We start from the raw sequence: 22,591 nt of genomic DNA on the forward strand, positions 1-22,591 counted from the left end.
AAACTCTACACCCAGCGTGGGGCACAACCCTGAGATCAAGAGTCACATGCTCCACTGACTGAGCCAACCAGCCACCCTGAAAGCAAATCTTCTTGACTATTCTACATGTATATGCATCCATTCCTAACATGGCTATGCAACATAATTATATGATAACATTTTGCAAAAGCATGGCTAGTTCTTTGCCCACATAACCAGAAAAAAATGATAGTTTGAACATGACGTGTTATAAAGAAAGTAATTTTTATTTATTTATTTAAAGATTTTATTTATTTGACAGAGAGATAGAGAGCACAAGTAGGCAGAGAGGCAGGCAGAGAGAGAGGGAGAAGCAGGCTCTCCGCTGAGCAGGGAGCCTGATGTGGGACTCGATCCCAGGACCCTGGAATCATGACCTGAGCCGAAGGCAGCTGCTTAACCAACTGAGCCACCCAGACACCCCAAGAAAGCAATTTTTAAAAATATTTTATTTATTTATTTTATTTTGAGAGAGATCGTGTGACTGGGGGGCAGAGCAGAGGGAGAGAGAGAGAATCTGCACTGAGCATGGAGCCTGACTTAGGGCTTGATCCCACGACCCTGAGATCATGACCTGAGCTGAAATCAAGAGTCAGATGCTCAACTGACTGAACCACCCAGTTGCCCCTAAAGAAAGTAATTTTTAATTTATTTGACTAGCTGTTAATGTCACCCAGCAAGATGGTTGGGTTCACTGAATCATGGAACTGTGATTTTTTCATAAGTATGCTCTAATATCCACTATAAAGTAGACTCATAAAATCAGAGGGAAAAGGTAGAGGTGGATACAAATAATTGTAGAACCAACATATACAAATAATTAAAAAGCATTGTAACCTTCTAAATGTTCATTCACTCATTCAGAAGATATCTATTGAGTGCTAAGCATTCTTCTAAATGCTAAAGACATGGCTCCCCATCCCCATCTGACTAGACAAATGATAAAGGAATGTGATGTGTGAATGCACGCATATATGCATGCAATATTTTTAGGTGGTTATAAATTCTGTAGAAAAATAATGCAAGATAAATGGATAATAATTCATTATTATATAGTGTGATTGAGGAAGACCTTGCTGAAAAAGTGACATTTGAGTGGATACTTGAAGGAAGTTAGTAAGCCAGTCACATGACTACTGGGCATAAGTGCCATGCAGGGGGAACTGCAAGAGCAAAATCTCCAAAGGGGAAATTTGTATTCAAAAAATGGCAAAGAGACCAGTATGGATGGAGGTGAGAGTATAACCCTTTAAAAAAATACCTCTAATATTTTCCTCTTATCCAAGTGCAGTATCTTGTACCTCCCATAAGATGTTAAATAATAATGGTAATATGGGAATGTTTGCCTTATTCCTGACTTTAGTGGAAATATTTTTAGCCTTTTCCTATTAAGCATGATGCTGGCTTTTAGACTGACATAGATAGATAAACAAAAGCCCCATGTGTTTAAGTTGCCTATGGCTGCATAAGAAGCCACACCAAAATGTAGAGACTTAAAATAATAATCACTTTATTATTTCATGTTTCTCTGGGTTTACTGGACTTGGCTCATCAGTTTTTCTGGTTTGTCATACTTCAGCTTGGGCTTGGCTAGGTTGGACCTACCAAGATGGCTCACTCACATGTGTGGCAGTTGGTGTTACATTGTATGGGAGCTGAGCTGGAGCTGTTGACTAGAGTGCCCAGTTCTTACTTTGTTTGGTCTTTCCATATGGCTTGGGCTTCATCACATTGACAACTGGGTTCTAAGAGGAAGGAAATCCTGGGCTCCAACGTACTAGAAAATCAATTTCTCTTCATCCTCTTGGGCAAAACAGTCACAGGACCAGTTGAGATCCAAGGGTTGGGGAATAAACTCCACTTCATGATGGTAGAGTGACATATTTATAGAAGGAGGGGAGGAATTGACAATGGTTATCTCTGGAGGCTATCATACCATCAATTCCTTATTTTGCTATTGTTATTAAATCAAATTTTGCTATTAATTTTTATAATGCTTTGTTAATCTTCATGAAGATGACCATACTATTTCTCCTTAGACCTATTGATATGATGAATTTTATGTTTTTTTTAAAGATTTTATTTATTTATTTGTCAGGGGGGTGGAGAGTGCACACGCACAAACAGGGGAAATGTCAGGCAGAGGGAGAAGCAGGCTCCCCACTGAGCAAAGAGCCCGATTTGGGACTTGATCCCAGGACCCTGGGATCATGACCTGAGCCAAAGGCAGATGCTTAACCGACTAAGCCACTCAGCCATCCCTGATGAGTTTTATGAATAGGTTTTCTAATATTGAACTATCCTTAAATACTTGGAATAAATCTCTCTTGCACATGGCTTTATCTGTATGATTCTTCATGAGATCCTTGGCTTCTGTGATCTGAACCAGGTCTATGGAGGCTTGTAAAACCCTCAGATTATTCTCTTTTTTGCACTTCCTTATATACATGGAATGTATATAAATCTAGATGTGCCCCTCACCTTAAAAAGTATATTTTTGTTTGCAATTTTGAGGCATGTTACCACTGGGCTCTGTCTCCTCAGCTTCTTTCTACTTCCTTCCTTTTTTTCGTCAGTGAATTCTGCTGTTTTGGGCATCCTTTTAAAAATATTTTGGAATTTATATCCTAGTTTTACTGGAAACAATTTGTATTTTTGTTTTCCATTTTTTTCTTCTGGATGGTTTTCAAGAAGAGGAGAAAACTGAAATCCTGGTCATATCAGAAGCCCCAATATGTAAATATAAAATTTTTACAGAAGTAAATATACAAATATTAAATTGATTTTCACAAGCTCTCAATAGGTATCTTAGAGTTGAAATTGAGAAGGGAAAGATTTCATTATTTATGAAAATAGGGATGAGATTATTACAAGTTACTTTTTTGTCTTCTTTTCTTTGATAGCAAATATAGCTCTCTTGTGGAAAGCTTGAGGCAATTTATATTGGTCCCAGGGAAACTTTTTCTCCTCCATCAACTCCCAACTGTATCTTAAAAATGTATAAATTATAGGTGTTTAACTGATAAGGATTGTTTAAGTGATAGTTGGATGCAATTGGGGAAAATGCTTTTCTTTGAAGATGGACCCCAATCACTTCCCAAATTGTGATGCGTTGAGGGTCTGAAGAACAAGTCTGGGAGTTAGCAAGAGGCCCCAGGGTGGGGGTATGGGAAAAGGGTGAGCATTAACTTTAGAAGTCAGATAATGCTAGGGAAATCAAGAAGGAAACAAATGCAGTCTTCCAAACAACTAACTTTTGGATCCATCCTAGCAGGGACTAGTTGCACTTATTAACTATTCTGTGAATTTGGTAGAGTAGGCCTGGATTTTTCACTAGGCAATAGATTGTTTGAGGTATATTATCAATAGTAAATAGTACAATTACAATTATGTCTTTAGAATAGAGTGTTTTAATATCCAAATGTTCTCATTGTGAGTCTTTTTAAGGTCGTAAAAATGGATTTACATTCCTGATTAGAAACGATTCTTCTGGTACTGCAGCTGGGTGATCTGGGCCGTGGAGACCCTCTCCCAGCCCCACCTCACACCTGCTACTGAGGTAATGCCCACAGTTCTGAGGCGTTTCCATCCCTAAGAGGAACAAGTGGGCTGTATGTACAAGTTGCAGTGTAGAAAGCAATACCTCTGGTTCTGAGCCCTATTTTGGGCACTCAGACATCCACATTGCGGATGAATGTGTGAAGGGACAAATCAGGATTAACTGCATTCTTAGAGATGCAGTCCTGGGAAAGAGGATGTATGTACTTTTATGCTTTTGCTGTACTTTGTGGCTAATTATATCATGTCATTCTACACTTCTGGTGCATTTAATAAATAAAGTGATTTATTGCTAGTAGGAAACAATAACATTTGATAGTGTTTTCCAACACAAAAAATGCTTTCATGTACATTATACAATTTGTGATTTCTTGGGAATGTTTGGCTAATATAGATTAGTTGCTTAGGGACCCCTACAACACTGTGTTACCAAGAAGACAGGTTACTTCATAGATACCTGGTTTCAATGAAAAATCACATGTTAGAGAGAGTTATAGTGGTAATAAATTTACTCAACAAGATATTTTTAGAGGCTCTTGTGGCAGAGTGAAATTGTTTGATGAAATGAGACTATAGACATTTCTAAAGAGCTTTTAAGGATAATACCGTCTTTTTTTTTTTTAAGGATTTTATTTATTTATTTGAGAGAGAGAGGGAGAGAGCAAGCAGGGAGAGTGGCAGGCAGAGGGAGAGGGAGAAGCTGGGCTTCCTGCTGAGCAGGGAGCCCAGTGTGGGGCTCTATCCCAGGACCCTGGGATCATGACCTGAGCCGAAGGCAGATGCTTAACCAACTGAGCCTCCCAGGTGCCCCTAGTACCATCTTTTCTTAAAAACAAACAGACATGTTGAAGTTATCTTATAGGGATGAGAACCCCAATCTGGAAAAGCACAGCTGTGTAATGGGTACCTGAGGAATATGTTAATATCTGTCCTTCCTTCTTTTTTCTACCAAGAGGGTTAGGGTTTCTCTATCTTTGTTTCTGTTTGTCTCTGTCGCACACACATACACACACACACACGCACACACACACACACACACAGATTCAGTATCAGTAATGAGTTGGATTATACTTATATTTCAGTCTTCCAGAGATGTCCATGAAATTCAGGGTTGGAATGCTCATATTGAAAACATTGCTGCCAGCCTTGAGCTGATAAAATTGGTATGAAAGTTAGTCTCTGCCTACTTCACAACTTTCTCATGAAAGTCTGCAGATAGTAACCTCCCAGGATGGAAAACACAGACCTGTAGGTGACAGAGTGAGGCATTTGGGCAATAATCAACTCACTAGATGTGCTCCCTCCCCCTGTGCACCTCTGTGGATCACCTAGGATGATGGTAGAGTAGGCCAATTGATAAAAATGTCATGCATAACTACAGAGCTGGGATGGAAATGAGACCAAAAAAATCTGTAACGTGAAAGAAGAGCATCTGTCAATGTTGGGAGTTCACTGCAGAGACAAGCTCTGGGGACCTAGAAACAGACAGAACCAGAGGACCTCTTTCTTAGACTAATAGGTCCTACTGTAGCAGTAGTCTCCACAGTTGATCATAATTTCCTCCTTTTCAACTCTGCACAGCAGTGTGGATAACACCTGGAGGAAGTGCCCCCAACATCTGCACAAGTGGCTTTCAGCTTTGAATTCCATGAGAAACAAACTTAAGGTCCATTTATCTGCCGACGAGTCCCAAATTCTGCTCTTACTCATTCTTAGCACTTGTTATCAACAATGATTGTTGAGCTTAGAACAGTACGGTCTCCTCAGTGCCCTCCTTCTCTCCTCCTTAGCTCATTTTTGTTCTCCAGATACACAGAGGTGAGGAGAGAGCAAGAAATAAAACCCGTTTTGAGGGCGCCTGGGTGGCTCAGTTGGTTAAGCGACTGCCTTCGGCTCAGGTCATGATCCTGGAGTCCCGGGATCGAGTCCCGCATCGGGCTCCCTGCTCGGCAGGGAGTCTGCTTCTCCCTCTGACCCTCTTCCCTCTCGTGCTATCTCTCATTCTCTCTCTCTCAAATAAATAAATAAAATCTTTAAAAAAAAATAAAAAAAATAAAAAAAAAATAAAACCCGTTTTGAAGTTGCATTCCTCCACCTTTGTTCTCTTGGCATTCAGACCCAACACAATACGAGGCCACTCCCATTATGAAGTGGGTCCATTCACACTGAAATCATCTCAGATTCTTTGAAGGGGGAGATGCTAAAACCACTTGGAAATGGTACAGCAAGGTCATATTTAAACCTTTCTGGTCTAAATCCCTCATTTTATGGTTTAGGACAATTATCTTGGGCGTCTCTGATGATGTCTGATGCGCTTGTCATCACTAGGGCATCCACTGTTCCTGATCCTGGAAAAAGTGCTACATCCTTTCTTTGGTGTTAGAAATATAATAATCAACATTTATAATCCAGTGCCTACTGTAAGCCCATGTATGACGGGGAGAAGTGCCTTGCCTTAGTAAGGAGAGCCTGGCAGAGGAGAAAAGCAGTAATTATAAGGGGGGTATTCACACCACCGAGAGACAGCAGAGAAGGAGGAAGAGAGCTTGGGGGATTTTATTGCCTCAAGAGACCGAGCATGACAATATGGATGTTAGAGATAGGCATAATGCCAGATTCTTCAGTACAAAATTCCAATTCTGCCTCCTGAATGTCTGTGTCTCTGGTCATTGAGCAACAGTGTGCATGAAGGAGGCAGGAGTTTGGCAGTCTTTTGTAATTGGGGCAACACTTAGATGTTTTCTAAGAACTGCAGCTCTCACGTGACACACCTGCTCTGACTTAATGGGTCAGAACTCCAGGCAGCCCCTGCCTTCCAACGGTACCTTTCCTGGGGAGGGAGAAGGAGTTACCCAGTCAGGGATTCCCCAGACCAGGCATTCCTGTGCTTCTCTTCATCCCTAGAATACAAGAAACTTTATGTTTCTGAGACTTGATGTTAAAATGAGGAAAGAGCAGATGGGGCGCCTGGGTGTCTCTGTCGGCTGGGCGTCCAACTCTTGATTTCGACTCAGGTCATAATCTCAGGGTCGTGAGATCGAGCCCTGCGTTGGGCTCTGCGCTGGGTGTGGAGCCTGCTTAAGATGCTCTCTCTCCCTCTCCTTATGCCCCTCTCCTCTACCCCCTCTAAAAAAAAATGAGAAAGGAGCAGAAATTTGGGGAGTAATAGAGGAGGATCGCCCTCTGTACTGAGGAAAGGATCCTAGTGGGTCTTGGTAGAAAAAGTCCTGAGAGTTTGGGGCTGAAATAACCCTGTCCTTGAAGAATTATGGAGAAAAATGTTACTTAATTTTCTCCTTCCATAGATTGGATAGACATTGCTCAGGGGTAGACTTGCATTATTCCTTCTGAATCACTGATTAATTCACCACAGCAGAGATCTGCAGTCCTTTCTGACTTCTCTTACATCACAGTATCATTTCCATAACTGAATTTCTATGATTCTCACATATACCATTAAAATATTTCTGAAGTATTTTTTTCCCTAATAAAGGACAAAATTTAAATAGTATTAGCATGAAATTTGGCCGATCAGGGGCTGCTTGTCAAGTTAATATACCACAAGGCCTTTCTCTTAAAAGATGTATATTCTTTTCATGTAGAATTCACTGGATGAAGGTACTGCAGAGGGGCAGGGAAACTCTTAATGCATACACCACAGACAGTTTGGGATCCTTTAGAAAAGGAAGTAGGAGAACACGGAAAGACTAAATAAGAACAAAAACAATTTTTATGAAGCTCTTTCTTGAGTATGCCATATATATTTCAATGGCAGATTATTGATTTTAAGAACCATGAAAAGAAAAAAAATGTGCATTAAATCCTCTGCAGTGTCCATTTTCAAAGATACTTTGTTTAAAGGTTTGTTGGTGTCCATTTACAAAGAAATAGAAAAATGGCAACAACTTTTAATGGACAAATAGATCATTCTGTGGGCTAATCCTTCTCACCCTCGAAATGCTTTACTTGGTGCTTTTTCTCTGGGCTCTGAGTTAATTGCAGGGTTGGTGGGAATGCCAGACATTGGCTCTAAAATCAGAGCCAAGTGTCTCTGTCAGTAGAACAGAAATTCTTTTCCTCACGTCACAGGGAAGGAATAGGCTTCTAAACTGTTCATGAGGTGGTGAAAGATGGGGAGGCTGAGGTAGTGATTCAGTCAGAAAGGAAATCTGTTGGGGGGCGGTTTCCTAGCTCCTTGTGACATTGAAGGCAAATAAAATGTGTTTTCCCAAATGTTCTGTGGATGCTTTGAAAGTTCTGTTAGTCTATATTCCTGACCCCCTTCCATTCCTTCCCCATCACTGTAAGCTCTAACTTGAAAGTTTAGAAATCATTTGAGGACCCATGTATCAAACTAGGCATGATGTGAAGTAATTTCTTTTACTGTGTAAATTACTATACTTAAGGTTAGTTGATGATGTAGTAGGGTCCAAAATAACTCACGATCTCTTGTAGGTACCCCAGAAGTCTTATAGCTTGGAGCCTAAGATTCTCCTTGTATCCAGAAAAAGCTGAGCTCTAGACTACCCTGGAATAAGATGTCTTTTGTGAAACTGACATTCAATCTGTGGTAACTGGTGAGGTTGCCAAATAGGATGTCTGGCTAAATAAACTTTTAATGTGTTAATGGGTAGAAAGTAAATGAAGCATAAAAGTCATTCAGGATGATTTGTAGTCTGCTGCATACTAAATCCTAGTAAGACTAGCATATCTGTTACAATGATTGGGTATTCAGTATTATAAAACACAGTGATCTATGGTAACCACAGGGACCAAGATATCTCCTAGAATACAGAAAAATGTGTCGACCTATGGAGCCAAGATTAATTCTGGGATTCGAAGAAATCCCGTGTTTTGAAAGCCTTAACATGATATCGTGATGTAGATAAACCTGGGAAAAACTTAACAGAGACGTATTAAAATGCTGGGGGAGAAATGCAGTACTCTTCTATTGACAACTTCAGTCCTTTACACTAGTCAGACTGTCCTACTTAAATAACAAGCGAAAAAGAAAACAAAAGACAGAAGTGCTTGAAAAGAGTATTTAGTTTAGATTTTTACATCCTGTTAATGACTGTACATAACCCTTTTGATGAGATGCCCATTCCTATGGAACCATTAGAAAAGCTACCGTGTGCCAGCTATGGGTTTGAAAGGCAAGCTGATAATGACTGACTGAAACTGAATTTGTGAGAAGCTACCCATTAAAAATGGGGAAATACAAGGTCAGATATCTAGGAAGGGAGTTGGAAAGATCTGGGAGTATTGTCTGAAGAGAAGGAGGAAAATTTCCTCAGTCTTCAAATATATTAAGAGTCATCATTCTAAGGATGATAATATAGAGTTCTCCATTTTTGCTGAGGTTGGGTGAGAGGAAATAGTTTGGATCTGCTGCCTGATGGATTCCGTTTATCTAAAAGGAAGGACTTGGTATGGAGAATTAGTAACAGGGTAAATGAATGGAATGAATAGAATAAAACTTCTAAAGCAAAGTTTGTACCTAATATTGACACTTAAGATTTAACATTCAATATCTCATTTGAAAAGTTTGGTTAAATCATGTCTACTCTAGAAAATTCTTTTTTTTTTTTTTTAAGATTATTTATTTGACAGGGCGCCTGGGTGGCTCAGTTGGTTAAGCGACTGCCTTTGGCTCAGGTCATGATCCTGGAGTCCCGGGATCGAGTCCCACGTCGGGCTCCTTGCTCAGCAGGGAGTCTGCTTCTCTCTCTGACCCTCTTCCGTCTTGTGCTCTCTATCTCTCATTCTCTCTCTCTCTCAAATAAATAAATAAAATCTTAGAAAAAAAAGATTATTTATTTGACAGAGAGAGAGAGAGCTCACGCATGTGCGCACACAAAGCAGGGCGAGGGGCAGAGGGAGAGGGAGAAGCAGGCTTCCCGCGGAGCAGGGAGCCCAACTCAGGGCTCGGTCCCAGGACCCCGGAATCATGACCTGAGCTGAAGGCAGATGTTTAACGACTGAGCCACCCAGGTGCCCCTACTATGGAAAATTCTTAAGGGCTCTTATTTACCAGCTTGAACTATGGCAAATGTCATGTGAAATTCATTTTAGTTGAGGAAAGAAGCATTTAGGGTTCATAGTGCATGTTTATCCAACATGAGCAGAGAGGACTCTTGAGAGAGAGAGAGAAGCCAGTTTCCTTCTCATATCTCTTACTTTGGCAAGTATAAAATGCCTCATTATTAATATATATAAACATGTTCATTGCATTTCTTGCAAGCATACCATCTGAAAATTAGTATACTTTCTAGCTAATGAATGCTTGTGTTTTATAAATATCATTCATAATTCCTTGGAGTTTTATACATGTTATACATTAAGGAGATTATTGACCTACTGTTTTTCCTCATAATTAATCTCATTATCTGGAAAAAAGTTATATGGCATATACTTTAAGGAATTAAGCTTTTCTTTTTGTCTCTATAACATCCAAAAAACAGAGATAAAACAGAACTCCTTTATATAATTAGGAAAACAACTTTTCCCTGGTTGAAGCCCCCAGATCTCACAAGTTTAAAATATGACTAGAACAAAATATTTTAGAATTTTTTTCCCTAGAAAAATAAAACTGTTTTGCAAGTTCTAAACCAAGCCAATACAATATTTATGAATGTATGTTTATGATGCTTAGGATATATCCTTTTAAGATGTGGGAGGATCAGATTTCAACATAGAAAATTATCCTAACTATTCACATAGAATGCTAACTTCAGTGTAAGTGCAGTGGTTAACACTGTAAGACTCTTGGATCTCCTTCCTTCCTTCATTCATTCATTCAGTAGACATTTCTGAGTGTCTTTTGTGTCACAGGCTCATCCCCAGGCGTTGGGACATAAGAGAAAACAAGACAGAAAGCAGCTTGCCTTTGTGAAGTATACATTCTAGAGGGAAGCAAGAAATGGACAATTAAATAAACAAATAAGATAGTAATTACAGAGGAAATAAATAGGTCTTAAAATGAAGCCTTCTTTAATCCGAGTGGTCTGGCCTCACTGAGAAGATAACGTTTGAGCTCATACATTTGAATCCTTTCTGCCACTTCCCAGCCTTGTGATGTTGGACAGGTGACTTCTCTGAGTTTCAGTTTTCTCATCCATGAAATGAAGATACTTACTACCTAGAGAAATTGTGGGGCTCAAAGAAGTAAGCAAAAGTAACACAGGGTTTGACACGTACTAAATACTTAGCTAAATAGTATTAGTGAATTATGATTATTTATTTTTTTTAAGTAGGCTCCATGCAAAGCATGGAACCCAACATGGGGCTTAAACTCACAACCCTGAGATCAAGACCTGAGCTGAGATCAAGAGTCAGAGGCTTAACTGACTGAGCCACCCAGGCACCCTGCAAATTACTGTTTTTACTAATCAATTGTAGATTTTCCTGCAAAAGGATCAGGAAGCAATTTTGTTCACTATCTTGCATTCTGCTCAGGCCACACAGAGCATTGTTTCTCCCCTGTTGGCAAGCAGAATCACATTCTGAGGCTTGATTTGCTAATTTGTATTAAAACAGCTGGAGAAACTCCAAAGGAAGGCTGGGTCCCCACTAGCAGGACTGTTTGTCAACTGGTTGACCCGGTAACTGTGCCTGAGTCCCAGTTCTGAGATTTCTGCCTCCCCCAGAACTGACATGCTATCTCTTTCAGGAACCGGATTCTAGCCCAGGGAGGAGCCTTTCTGGATGCTCAGTAACTGCATTTTAAGAGGTTTTCCATTTTTGTTTTTCCCAAATGTAGGTCAAAGCGTAAAGAACAGAAGGATTGGCCGAGGGGAAACAGATGTTTATGTTCATTTCATAAGCGTAGGGCTGGGTGGTTGTGTAAGAACAGTACAGAGCATCCAAGACGGCCAGAGCTACACCAAAACCACCCCCAGGGTCCCTGGCTCCTTCCTGTTTTTTAAGACTCCTTTGCTTCTTCCCCTGAGAGGAGGCGTTCTCTAAAATTTCCCTCAATGAGCCCACCGACAGTCTCCCAGTCAGGCCAATGATTGTTTTCCAAACAGCAGGCTCTGTGAACAGAGAGATTAATTGTGGGACTTTGTCAGTCACGGCCGAGGCTGTTCTCCCAGCAGCTGGTGCTCAGGGCACCCCAGTTTGCTTAGTTGGCCCCTGTCTGCTGTCTTACAATTCCTACTCCTCTCTGTTCTAAGCTCTGGGTCTTCTCCGCCCTCCCCACCCCAGCCCTCTCCCAACACCTTTTGAGTCTCAGCCTCATGCATTCTCTTTCTTCCGGGATCTCTCTATGCCCAGCCTTGACCGCAGATCTTTGACGAGAGCACTCTGGTCCTCATTTAGGAATTTGCTAGTTGTTTCTGAGAGGTTCTAAAGGCCTTTTCTGTTTTATGCAACTTTCCTTGTCAGAAACTCCCAAGTCAAGAAATTATATATGTGGATATGTATTTTTAAGTTGCTTTTTACTGATGGATGTTTTATCATGTTTTATCATAGAACTGTCCCTTTTGACTTGATTTATAGGCACCTTATAGTATAAAGAAAGGTCTTCTGAACTTGCTAAATTACATTAGATTGAACTATATGACCTTATGATATCCAAAAGATTTTCAACTGTGAAATGGAAGTTTCATAGATTCCATCTAATAAGAAATGCTTAGGATGCCTGTTGAAATTTATGTTTATCTCTCTTTCTCTCAGTGGGTTTGATATAGCAGACTAAGGCTAGGGCATGGACTAAAGAATCTGCATTTTCAACAAGCAGGTTTTTCTGATGAGCAGGCAAGTTTGGGAAATACAGGTGTGTCATTTGTAGCAGAATAAACACCTCATTCAATATGGTGCTTAGGGCAGTTTCTATTGTTTATGTGGGTCTACTATATTTGGCAGAAGAAATCTCAACTTAGTGATTATAGTAAAGATTACTCGGAGTCCAGTAAAATCTGTTTGCCTTTTCTTTGGGCATAAAGCTAACCTCTGTCACAATTACATGTGGCCCAGGGTCTGACTTCTCCGTAATGAAGTGTGAACAGAAGTGAGGCACGCCACTTGTACACCTGGCCCACACCGCTGCTCCTTCCCCTCACTCCTCCCTATTCTTTTATCGTCCACTGTCTCGACACATGGCACTATTAAGCCCCAGGTAACAGCAGAGTCACAAGACGGGAAAAAGTCCGTGAATGGCCACATGGGGCAGAACCATCTCATCAACACCAACACTTGCCCAGCCTGTTATATGAGCAAGAAATAGAATTCTAATAGTTTGAATCATTATATGCTCGAGTCTATTTGTTACAGTATCCTAGTCTATTGAGTGTGGTGTCATTACAAGAACCTAAAAAAAAAAACAACAACAGCAAAACTGTACTGTTGGCTTAGCTGTTCAGTGGAAAGTGGTTAAAAAAAAAGAGTCTGGAAAGATCAAGATCTATGCTCTCCTGTGGCAAGACTGTAGTTTTGCAAAACTATTATCTGTGAAACCTGGAAGGTAAACTGAGTTCCTACAGTGTCTGTAGCACTCAAAGGAAAGACTGGGAAAAACCAGAATGTTATTGTATGTTAATTGTTACTCATTGTGTTTAGCAAGGTGTTCTAGGAAAGAAAAGAGCTGAATTGGTTGTTTTTTTTAAGCAGAGATTGATAGAACACAGGTATTGATGGACTTACAGAGTTGTAAAATTGGTTATTTTTGGATTCCACAAATAGAAGATACAATTAAAAAAGGAGCCATAAATGTCCATTTCTCTGTTTAAGCAGGAGAATCAGATCTGTGTCAAAGATACAATCCCTTGCATCTAAGCCTACTGCTTTATTATGGCCTCTTGGTGGCTATTGTTAATTTGAGGGGAAAAACAAAAGACATTGGTTACAGGAGGCAGACAAATAAAGTATGTTTAAGAAGCATGTCTAAGGAAGACATACTTTGGTCTTGGATGTTGTTACTGGTCCATGGAATTTACCAGAAACCTGGTAAGTTTTTGAGACTTGTGTTTCCGAAGAAATGCCAAACTTGGACTGAATACGCTTATAGCTATAAAACGACACTGAGCCCCCAAATTGTACAAGCAAGAAGCAGGCTGTGAAAGTGCTGTAGTCCCCGAGGAAAACATGCTCCCAAAGGCCTCATTGAGATGTGTGTCACGGAGGGCAATGGATGAACAAGAAGAACCTCCCAGACCCGAGCCAGGAAAAGTCAAGACTAATGGATGCAAAGTCAAGACTAAAGGAAGCCTGAATTTCTTCTCCCAGAGAATAGCATCAGGGTCAATTCCCAGAAACTTCTTCCATTGACAGCACAGAGGGTCTTCCCAATGTTTGCTATCAGGATTCTGTTATTGCCATGTGTCTCCCATTCTTTCCTTTTCTGAAGGGGTTTTGAAAATTTTAGTTATTCCATCCCTGTTCTACCATTGTTTAAGGGGTGATTGTATAAATGGGGCAGATGATGAATCTCCTATTGCACCACAAGGAACCATGTCTCCATCAGATGGAAAGAGCTGTGTATCACCTGCAAGCACTGGACTCTGACCTGGTGTGGTGACAGAATAGGACTCTGGGCGGTCCTTCTGTGGAAAAGGGCAAGTTGGTTTTACATGGGGGAAAAGTGTGGAAGGATATTTAGTGGCTGGAGAGTCTGATACAAGCAGAGATGCCTGGTCTCCACTAAAATCTATTCTTCCCTCTCTTGGGCCTGTAGGTGGGTTTCCTATCCCAGCCTCTCTTAGACTGAGGCGTGGCCTCGGGTCTCATTTACACGTCCTCTGGAGTGTGACCGGAAATGATGTCTGTCACTTCCAGGTTTGGCCCACAAAACTTTCCATTTGAGTTTGTCCATGTTCTTTTTCATTAGGCTGGGTGGATGCAGATAAGTATGAGATCTCAGGGGATGGCAGGGTCACAAGATGGAAGGAGCCCGGGTGTCTAGATGACTAAATGGAGGGAAGTGGCCCCACTGACTTGAATACTTGCCCAGGACCGTAACATCAGCAAGAAACACCCTGCCATGGTGTTAATCCCTTACATGTTTGGGTTAGGTTAGCATACCCTAACAGTGGCTTTTTGATTAACGTTAATAGCTATAATGTTCTACACTGCTTATGTTGTTTGTTTACTGTTTCATGGCTTCCATTTACTCCTTTACAAGCCATTTAACCTTGGGCATATTGGTTAATATCTTTGTGCCTTGATTTCCTCATCAGTAAAATTGGGAAAAGAATATACCTCACAAGAGCATTGTGAGGAAGCAGTGAATTGATGTATGAAAATATCGCAAATATGCCTGAATCATAGCAAAGACTCTGGAAGTGTACAGCTACTGTTATTGTTGTCAGTACATGTACTGGTGACACTTGAGTTTCATAATTAACACTACCACACTGCTTGTTGGATCACACATGGCCCTAGAGACTCCTGCTAACACCGGAAACAAAGAGCACCGGAAATAAGCGCTGTGGGAATAAAACCAGGTGGATACACATGAATCAAGTCCTTTTGTTTCATGAAAATTGGACACATTCAAGAAGCTGGTGGACTTTAGAGCTTTCAGGAACAATGCCAGGCCACTCTGTGACTCACAGTTGGTCTCTATTGAATTCATGATGGAATTTATCCTGACTGAGTTACACCCGGAAAATTAACTGTTTGGATTCTGCTGACTAACCCAGCAGGTGGCATGGATTTTTGTATGTGGGAAGGTAAATTTTCAGCGTCATATCAGCATCTGCATTCGTACACAGAAGGTAGGGTCTGTGTCATAGGCCCTTGAAATCTTGTGCTCAGGATTGACGAGGGAGAGTGTTTCTCTTCAGTTTTCTTACCTGTCCTTTCCTGAGAGGTCTTATGTTTGTTGCCCATATTCATGCTGCCTTTTTAAAACAGGCCAGCTGTACCCAAAACATAAATGTCCAATGTGCTGGGCCATCCCTGAGCCAAATTTGTTATTTGTCTCACACTAAGAGGGAGAAATGGCAGATTTTGAAAAAGCTATTCCAGAAATAAAATACTGTTTCCCTGAAGCCCAACCTCCATGGGCAGGTTGGTAGTAAACTTTATGAAGGATTTCCTAGCCTGGACGTGAAGGGAGTTAGGCCATGTGGAACTAAGTGTCTTGGTCACAGGGAGCCTGTCCACTGAAGCCTGAATTGGTCTCGCTCCTTGGTTTGTTGCCAGCTAAAACTGGAATGCAGGACTGCAGAGAACTGCAGATGCTGTTTCCAATCCTGGGAGCATGGTTGTTTTTGGGTTACAGATACTTAATTTTCTTGATCCCTCTTCTGTTCTTCTTTCTTACTCCCAAGAGCTGCAGCTCACAATTCATAGTCCCTGCAGTTCGCTTTGGCTTTCCGAGTGTAATTTGCATCCTTGAAGCCTCTGGTTGTGCTTGCTTACAGAAGCATCTCAGGGTGGAAGAAACTGTTCGTGTGATTCCCGCCACTGCCCCTTTGGTGTGACCTCCAAGCGTCCAGCAAAAGCATCAGCCACACATTATACCCCCTCAAAAGGAGATATTGGAAGGTTGGATACCTACAAGATTTTGTGTTTTTGAGCCCCATTGCATTTAGAAGGAACAGAGTAAGTGAGTCCACTGGTCCATTCTTGTCTCCTCTTACACAAACTTCTTTTATATTTTCATCTAAGGTTAAAATCTGGTGATTTAGTTCATAGTCCCATGAGAGTTGTTTCAGGTTTCCTTTTAGCTTATAGAAAATGAATCTCATCCATTCTCTAGAGACTCTCAGGTGTCTTCAGAAAGAGCAAAAGAGAAACTCCTGAGTAAATATTCCCAAATGGGTAGAACTATGTCACAAACCTTTATAGGCCCAGGATTTGGTTTTATTCACTTTCTATTATTTTGTGTTACTCCCCCTCCCTGGTGGATTGGACAGTTTCCCCTGCTCTGGCCATTAAGTTGTGATTAAGTCTACCTTGGATGGATCACCATTTAATTAAGTGAAAAAGTTAGACTTGACTTTCAGCTCTCTGTGAAAACGACTTCCTTTTACATCTCACTCAGCTGATAGAACAGCTAGATTCCCCCTCCCCCCCCCCCCCCCCCCGCCATGAATCCTGTGAATTTCCTGCATAGATGGCTGGATTTGCAAATAGTGACTTCAAAAGTGAGTTTTGAAACACAGGTGGTTTTTTGACAAATTCTAGGAGGGACGGGTGATAGAAGAAAGGGCCACAGACAAAATCAATTCTAAGCCAGAGGCTGATGGAAATGGTGAATGAGGTACACCGTGCACAGGCTCCAACGTGAACAGGCTTATTTGACACACCTGTGTACATGGACATATAAACCATGGACAATCTAACTTGACACACAATCTAAGAAAACACAAAATGGAAGTGTTATCCTTATGTCATATGTTCTGTGAAACAGAAGCGTGAGTGGCCCTATCTACTTTCATCCGGCTGCCCCTAACTTTTAGTCCTAGCCCTTGGTTGAACTTGGGGTCACTCTGAAGCATGCTCTGTATATAAGAACTGTAAGTCTTTGAGGGAGCCTCTCAAAATTTAGGTAGGCTTTTGAATATAATGCTTATGGAGCAATTTGCAGCTCATCTGTTTCCAAATGAAATTTATGCATTGCAGAGTTACATTATTCAACAGATGTGACATTGGCCGCTTGGGTCAAGAAAAAATGCCATGTTACAATTCCAGTAGAGATAAAATGATACTTGTGAACAAAATAGTTAAAAAATAGAATAAATTTAATAAATTTCTAAACATATTCGTTCCTAAAGATTGGACCAGCTGTTCGTTTATTCAGCAGTTTCAATGGGCCAGAAATTACCTAAGCACTGGAGGGACAAAGGTGATTAAGACATATGAACTCATTTATTCAATAACTATCTGTTGAGAGTCTACTGTATGTTGGGGTCTTTTTTAAAAAAAGTTGGACATAGAGCAATGAACAAGACAAAGTCCTTGTCCTCATGGAGTTCACATTCAAGTGTGGGATAAAAATGGTAAGCAAATAATTAGAAGTATGATGCCAGTAGTGTGAAATGTTATAGGTATGTAGCAGGATAAGTGGTTAAAGAGTGACTCCGTGTGTGTGTGCTTGTGTTTTTGTGTGTGTATGTGCTAAATAATGTGGTCAATTGAAGCTGAAGAGGATCTGGGGGAACAGTGTCAGGCTGGGGGAAGGGCAAGTGTGAAGTCTTCAAGAAAGTGGGATATCGGTGTGTTCAAAGCATACCAAGATGGCTGGTATGGCTAGAGTGGAATAACTGAAGAGAAGAGTTAGGAGATGGGGGTGGAGAGATGACAGGGACCAAGTCATGGAGTGCCTTGTAGACCATGATGAATGATGGATCTGAGTGTGAAGGGATTGGGGGATTTGGGCTGTGAATAGCCCCTTTGCCAGCTGTGTGGACAGCTGACTAGAGGGGGGAAAGGTTGGAAGCAGGGAACTGAGAGGTGATTACAGTAGTTTAGATGAGACATGATGGTGCCTTGGACAAGAGTGAAACAGTGTAGGTGGTGAGAAGTGATGGGGTATTTTGAATGTTGTGCTGATCAGTAGCAAGAAGGAATAATAATGAATGGTTTGAATGGAGAGGGTGGGGGGTATTGTCATAGGAAGAAAGGAGTCAATGATAATACTGAAGTTTTGGTTCTAAGCAACTGGGTGCAAGAGAGTGGTCATGTACTTGCATGGGGAAGTCTAGGGGAGGACTAGATTGGGGCAGTTAAAGAATTTTGTTTTAACAGGTTAAATTGGAGATGCCTATTAGATATTCAGAGGGACAGTTGGATCTGTGAGGCTGGGTCTTGGGGAATATTGGGACCAGAGATATAAATGTGGGAGCCATTGGTAGATAAATAATAATTAAAGTCATGAGACTAAATACAACCAACTTGGGTATGAGTATAAATAAAGAAGGGAACTGAGGGACTGAACACTGAGGTTTGCCAACATATACTGTTTGGGAAGAGACAGAGTAGGCAGCAGAGGAGATGGAGAAAGATTTGACAGTAAAGGGAATAAAAGCCAGGAGAAACTGTTATCCCAGAAACCAAGCAAAGAAACAGTAATAAGCCATAAAAAAGCCTCCAAGCCATCCAGTAAGATGAGAGCTGAGAAATGACCATGGGATTTGGCAAGACACAACCGTCTCCCTCGGGAGATCCAAGCACAGTGGAAGTGGGAAAAACAAGAAAACAGATAAATTGCTCTACATTGTGGAAGCCGTCTTCTAGAAATGTAAAGAAATTTCTGGAGATGGGTTGAAGATGGAGCAAGGAACTCTCCTTATGGAGTCAAGGGGGCTTGGAGAAGAAGGATGCCTGGAGGAAAGATGCCTGCAGGAGATGTACTTTTGGGCGGATGGAAAAGAACTAAGATTCATAAAACTTAAATATTTTTTCTAGCTGGTTGTTAATTTTTTTTACAATCACTCATTCAAAACTGTTATTTCCCCTCCCAATTTAATATCCCACTACTATTACTCCATGCATATTTTATCAATTATCAATACATGCGATTACTGTATTATAAGGACATTACATACATCTCATCACATCCTACTCCATTTGGAGGATACTCTTCAAATTGTATTTTACTTTGTTGTAGTCTTTATCTTTTTAATTTAGAGGTGGGGAGGGGCAGAGGGAGAGGGGAAGAATCTCAAGTAGATGGAACCGGATGCAGGGCTTGATCTCACAACCTGAGATGACCTGAGCTGAAATCAAGAGTTGGATGCTTTTTTTTTTTTTAAAGATTTTATTTATTTATTTGACAGAGAGAGACACAGTGAGAGAGGGAACATGAGCAGGGGGAGTGGGAGAGGGAGAAGCAGGCTTCCCGCGGAGCAGGGAGCCTGATGTGGGGCTCGATCCCAGGACCCTGGGATCATGACCTGAGCTGAAGGCAGATGCTTAACGACTGAGCCACCCGGGCGCCCCAAGAGTTGGATGCTTAACTGAGCCATTCAGGCGCCCCTGTAAACTTTATCTTTTAATTATATTTTAATTTCCTTTCCTAACTGTGTGCAAGTGTAGAGAACTTACTCTTAATAATAATAGCTACTATGTACCGCACACCATGTGTGAGTCACTGTTCTAAGAATTTCACAGGTATTAATTTATTTTGTTCTTACAAACACTCCTAATACTTCTATTGTCCCTTTTCTTTTCTTGTGATAACTGAGGGACAGAAAGGTTAAGTAACTTGCTCAAGGCCACACAGCAATGGCAGTGCCAGTATTAGAACTAAGCTCTCTGGCTTCAAAGCCCACCATCTTGAACAGTATGTTCAAGTATGCTTCCATCCTTACTACTGTTATAGCTCTACTTTCCTGGGATGGGTAGCTGTTAGGGAAACATCTTCAAGGGATAGTCTCTCTCAGACTTCAGCTGCAATTTTCTAAAGACTCAGGAATTCAATTGCTGCTTGTGATTTCAGAATGCACCAGTAGGACCCAGGGACTGGATACTGCGTACTTGTTCATATGGAGAAGAGAGGTAAAGCCATAGAGTAGCCAAAATCTTTAAGGTGCTTTGGTGCTCAAATAACAGTATGAAAATACACATTTGAAATATAAAATAATTTCATCCTGGTGGAATCTAGTAGTTGAGCCTTTGTTTGAGCTCTAATATATTTTTTATAGGTTGACTTTATCCCTAAAGATGGTTTTATCCTCTTTTTTCTTATACTAGGCTGATAACTGGTTCAACCAATAGATGGGGATTGGGATACATCATTTTCAGAAGCACTTGAGGCCTCTCCCGTTAGTCAATTTTGGGCCTCACCTTTGATTTAAAAGTTTTTGAAATTAGGTACCAGCCAGTTTTCCTTTCCTAGCAGAAAGAGGGTATAGAATAAATAACCTTTGCTAAGATGTTTCCATGTCAAGTATCTTAGTAACTTAACTTAAGTCCCGGACCTCTTAATCTTATCAGTTTCCCCCCTCCCCCCAGAGTGAAAGTCTTCTGTTCTCTTTGAAATGTTCTTCTCTGGTCACAGTCATTATATTTTCGGAAAAGCTTAAGGGAGCTAGACTTAAAATTTGCTCTTAATTTTACAAATATATATATATGTGTATATATATATACACACACACACACATATATATATATATATATATATATATATATAAAGCCTTCTGGGAAGTGGATATTATTTTCACTGTGGTACTGTGGTACTCTCCCAATCTGCTATGTAATATTGTCATAAATCATGTAACTGTAGGAGAAGGAGGGGACTTAGGTGATTGTTTAGTTCTGGAAAAGAAGCTACTTCCTAACAGAGAGAGGATTTCAAATGACCACATAGCAAAGTCAACATTCACACAGGTTTCCTGTGGGCCGCTTCTCCTTTGCTGAACTTGACCCAAAGCCAAGGTGAAGGAAGGGAAAATTTTCTCTTATGAAATCTCAAATCTCTGATAACTCACCAAGCTGATCACTCTGTTGAAAAGAGCTATAAAATTAGGGTACTATAAACTTGAAGAATTTCATGAACTTGTTTTTGAGGAACAATAAGATATGTTTTAGAAATTAAGAGAAAAAGTCAGAATGAAAATGGAAAAATTGATGGGGCGCCTGGGTGGCTCAGTTGGTTAAGCGTCTGCCTTTGACTCACGTTATGATCCCGGGGTCCTGGCATCGAGTCCCGCATCAGCTCCCTGCTCAGTGGGGAGTCTGCTTCTCCCTCTGCCCCTCTCCCTGCTCGTGCTCTCTTTCCCCCCTCTCTCAAATAAATAAATAAGATCTTTTAAAAAAATGGGAAAATTGAGATAGGCTATCACATTGACAAGTACACCTACAAACTTTAGAACACTCAGAAAATAAAAGTAACTGAAAGGATTAAGTTGTGACTACCGTATTTTAACTTGTCATGCCTTAAAATAGTTTATGTCCAATTTAATCCTTTCTGGACATACTCTAAAATGATTCAAATGTTATTTTTCTCTTTATTTTTACTTTAAAAACACATTAATTCAAAGTGTTTCTTTGAATTCAAGATACAGACTGCCTAACAGATACTTAAGACCTTTCAGTACTACCCCCTCGCCCCCGCCCATCTACAGCCCCAGGAAGATAAAAGCCTAATTAGTACAGCCACCGAATGTTACAGAAAAATGAATGTTCTATCGTTTGTTAATCTTGCCATTTCATTTAAGAATGGCATGAGGTAAATATATGAAAAGTGGCAAAAATACTTCTTTCACTAGTTGTGTAGTTAGTGATGATTTTTTTTAATTGTGTTGCAGTTACATTTTAGAATGTTCCCATGAAAAGTTATGAATCCTCCCAAGAACGTTGCGTGAAATCTCTGGCCCCAAAGCCTGGAGGGCAGTTCAGGGTATTTCCCCAGTATTCGTCATTTGATTTAAGGGGGGGGGGAGTTGTGAGGCTACCAATGGACGGACGAATTGTCCTAACCGTTCCAGCAGGGACCTTGGCTGTGTGTTTCGCTCCGGGACCTGGCGGCGGCCAGGCCCGCAGTCCCTACCGGCTGCCCTGCGAGCTAAAGCAGGCCCCTCTGAAGTTGGGGTGTGGCGGCCCGCATCGCGCACCCGGTCCGCAAGGGCAGGGTTTTCCGCCTTCCCTTACCTGCATAGTGGTCAAACACAGTGGGCACATACTCCTCTGGGAAGGCGTCGTTGGCGTAGCTCATCAGCAGGCAGGTTTTCCCCACGGCGCCGTCTCCCACCACCACACACTTGAGCATCTTCTTCTCCTCCGTGCCCCCGCAGCCGCAGCGCCTGTCACCGCGCTCGGTGCAGCTCATCGCGGCGGCTCCAGCTGCCGGCACCGGGCAGCTGCTGTGGCTTCTCCTGCTTCTCCCGAAGCCCATGGAGCGCGGGAAGCGGGCGAGCGGCGGGCTCGAGATCACCCTGCCTTACTTAGGGCGCCTGGGATCACACGGACTTGTCCCAGGCAGCCGGCACATGCCCTCGCACTTACCATACTGGTCAGGAAAGGTAGCACACATTTGGGAGAATGATTAAAAGCATCTGTCCCTTTTCCCTCTAGTTTGAGTTAAGAAACCCTCATTTTTTCTCCGAATTCGAGGGGCCGCGTG

General features: G+C 41.3%; 1 protein-coding gene across 1 annotated transcript in view; it reads right to left on the minus strand.

The window, feature by feature from the left end:
• RHOJ (ras homolog family member J) overlaps nt 1–22,363 on the minus strand; it is a 77,583-nt gene extending 55,220 nt beyond the window's left edge. The window contains exon 1 of the mRNA XM_028101071.2: nt 22,120–22,363. Coding sequence (XP_027956872.2) covers nt 22,120–22,363 — 244 coding nt within the window. The remainder of the gene's footprint in view (nt 1–22,119) is intronic.
• Between the last annotated feature and the right edge of the window lie 228 nt (nt 22,364–22,591).

The sequence above is a fragment of the Eumetopias jubatus genome, unplaced genomic scaffold (assembly GCF_037043125.1).
Source record: "Eumetopias jubatus isolate StellerSeaLion01/CBP00866 unplaced genomic scaffold, mEumJub1_p1.0 scaffold_7, whole genome shotgun sequence".
In the NCBI taxonomy this organism is placed as follows: Eukaryota; Metazoa; Chordata; class Mammalia; order Carnivora; family Otariidae; genus Eumetopias; species Eumetopias jubatus.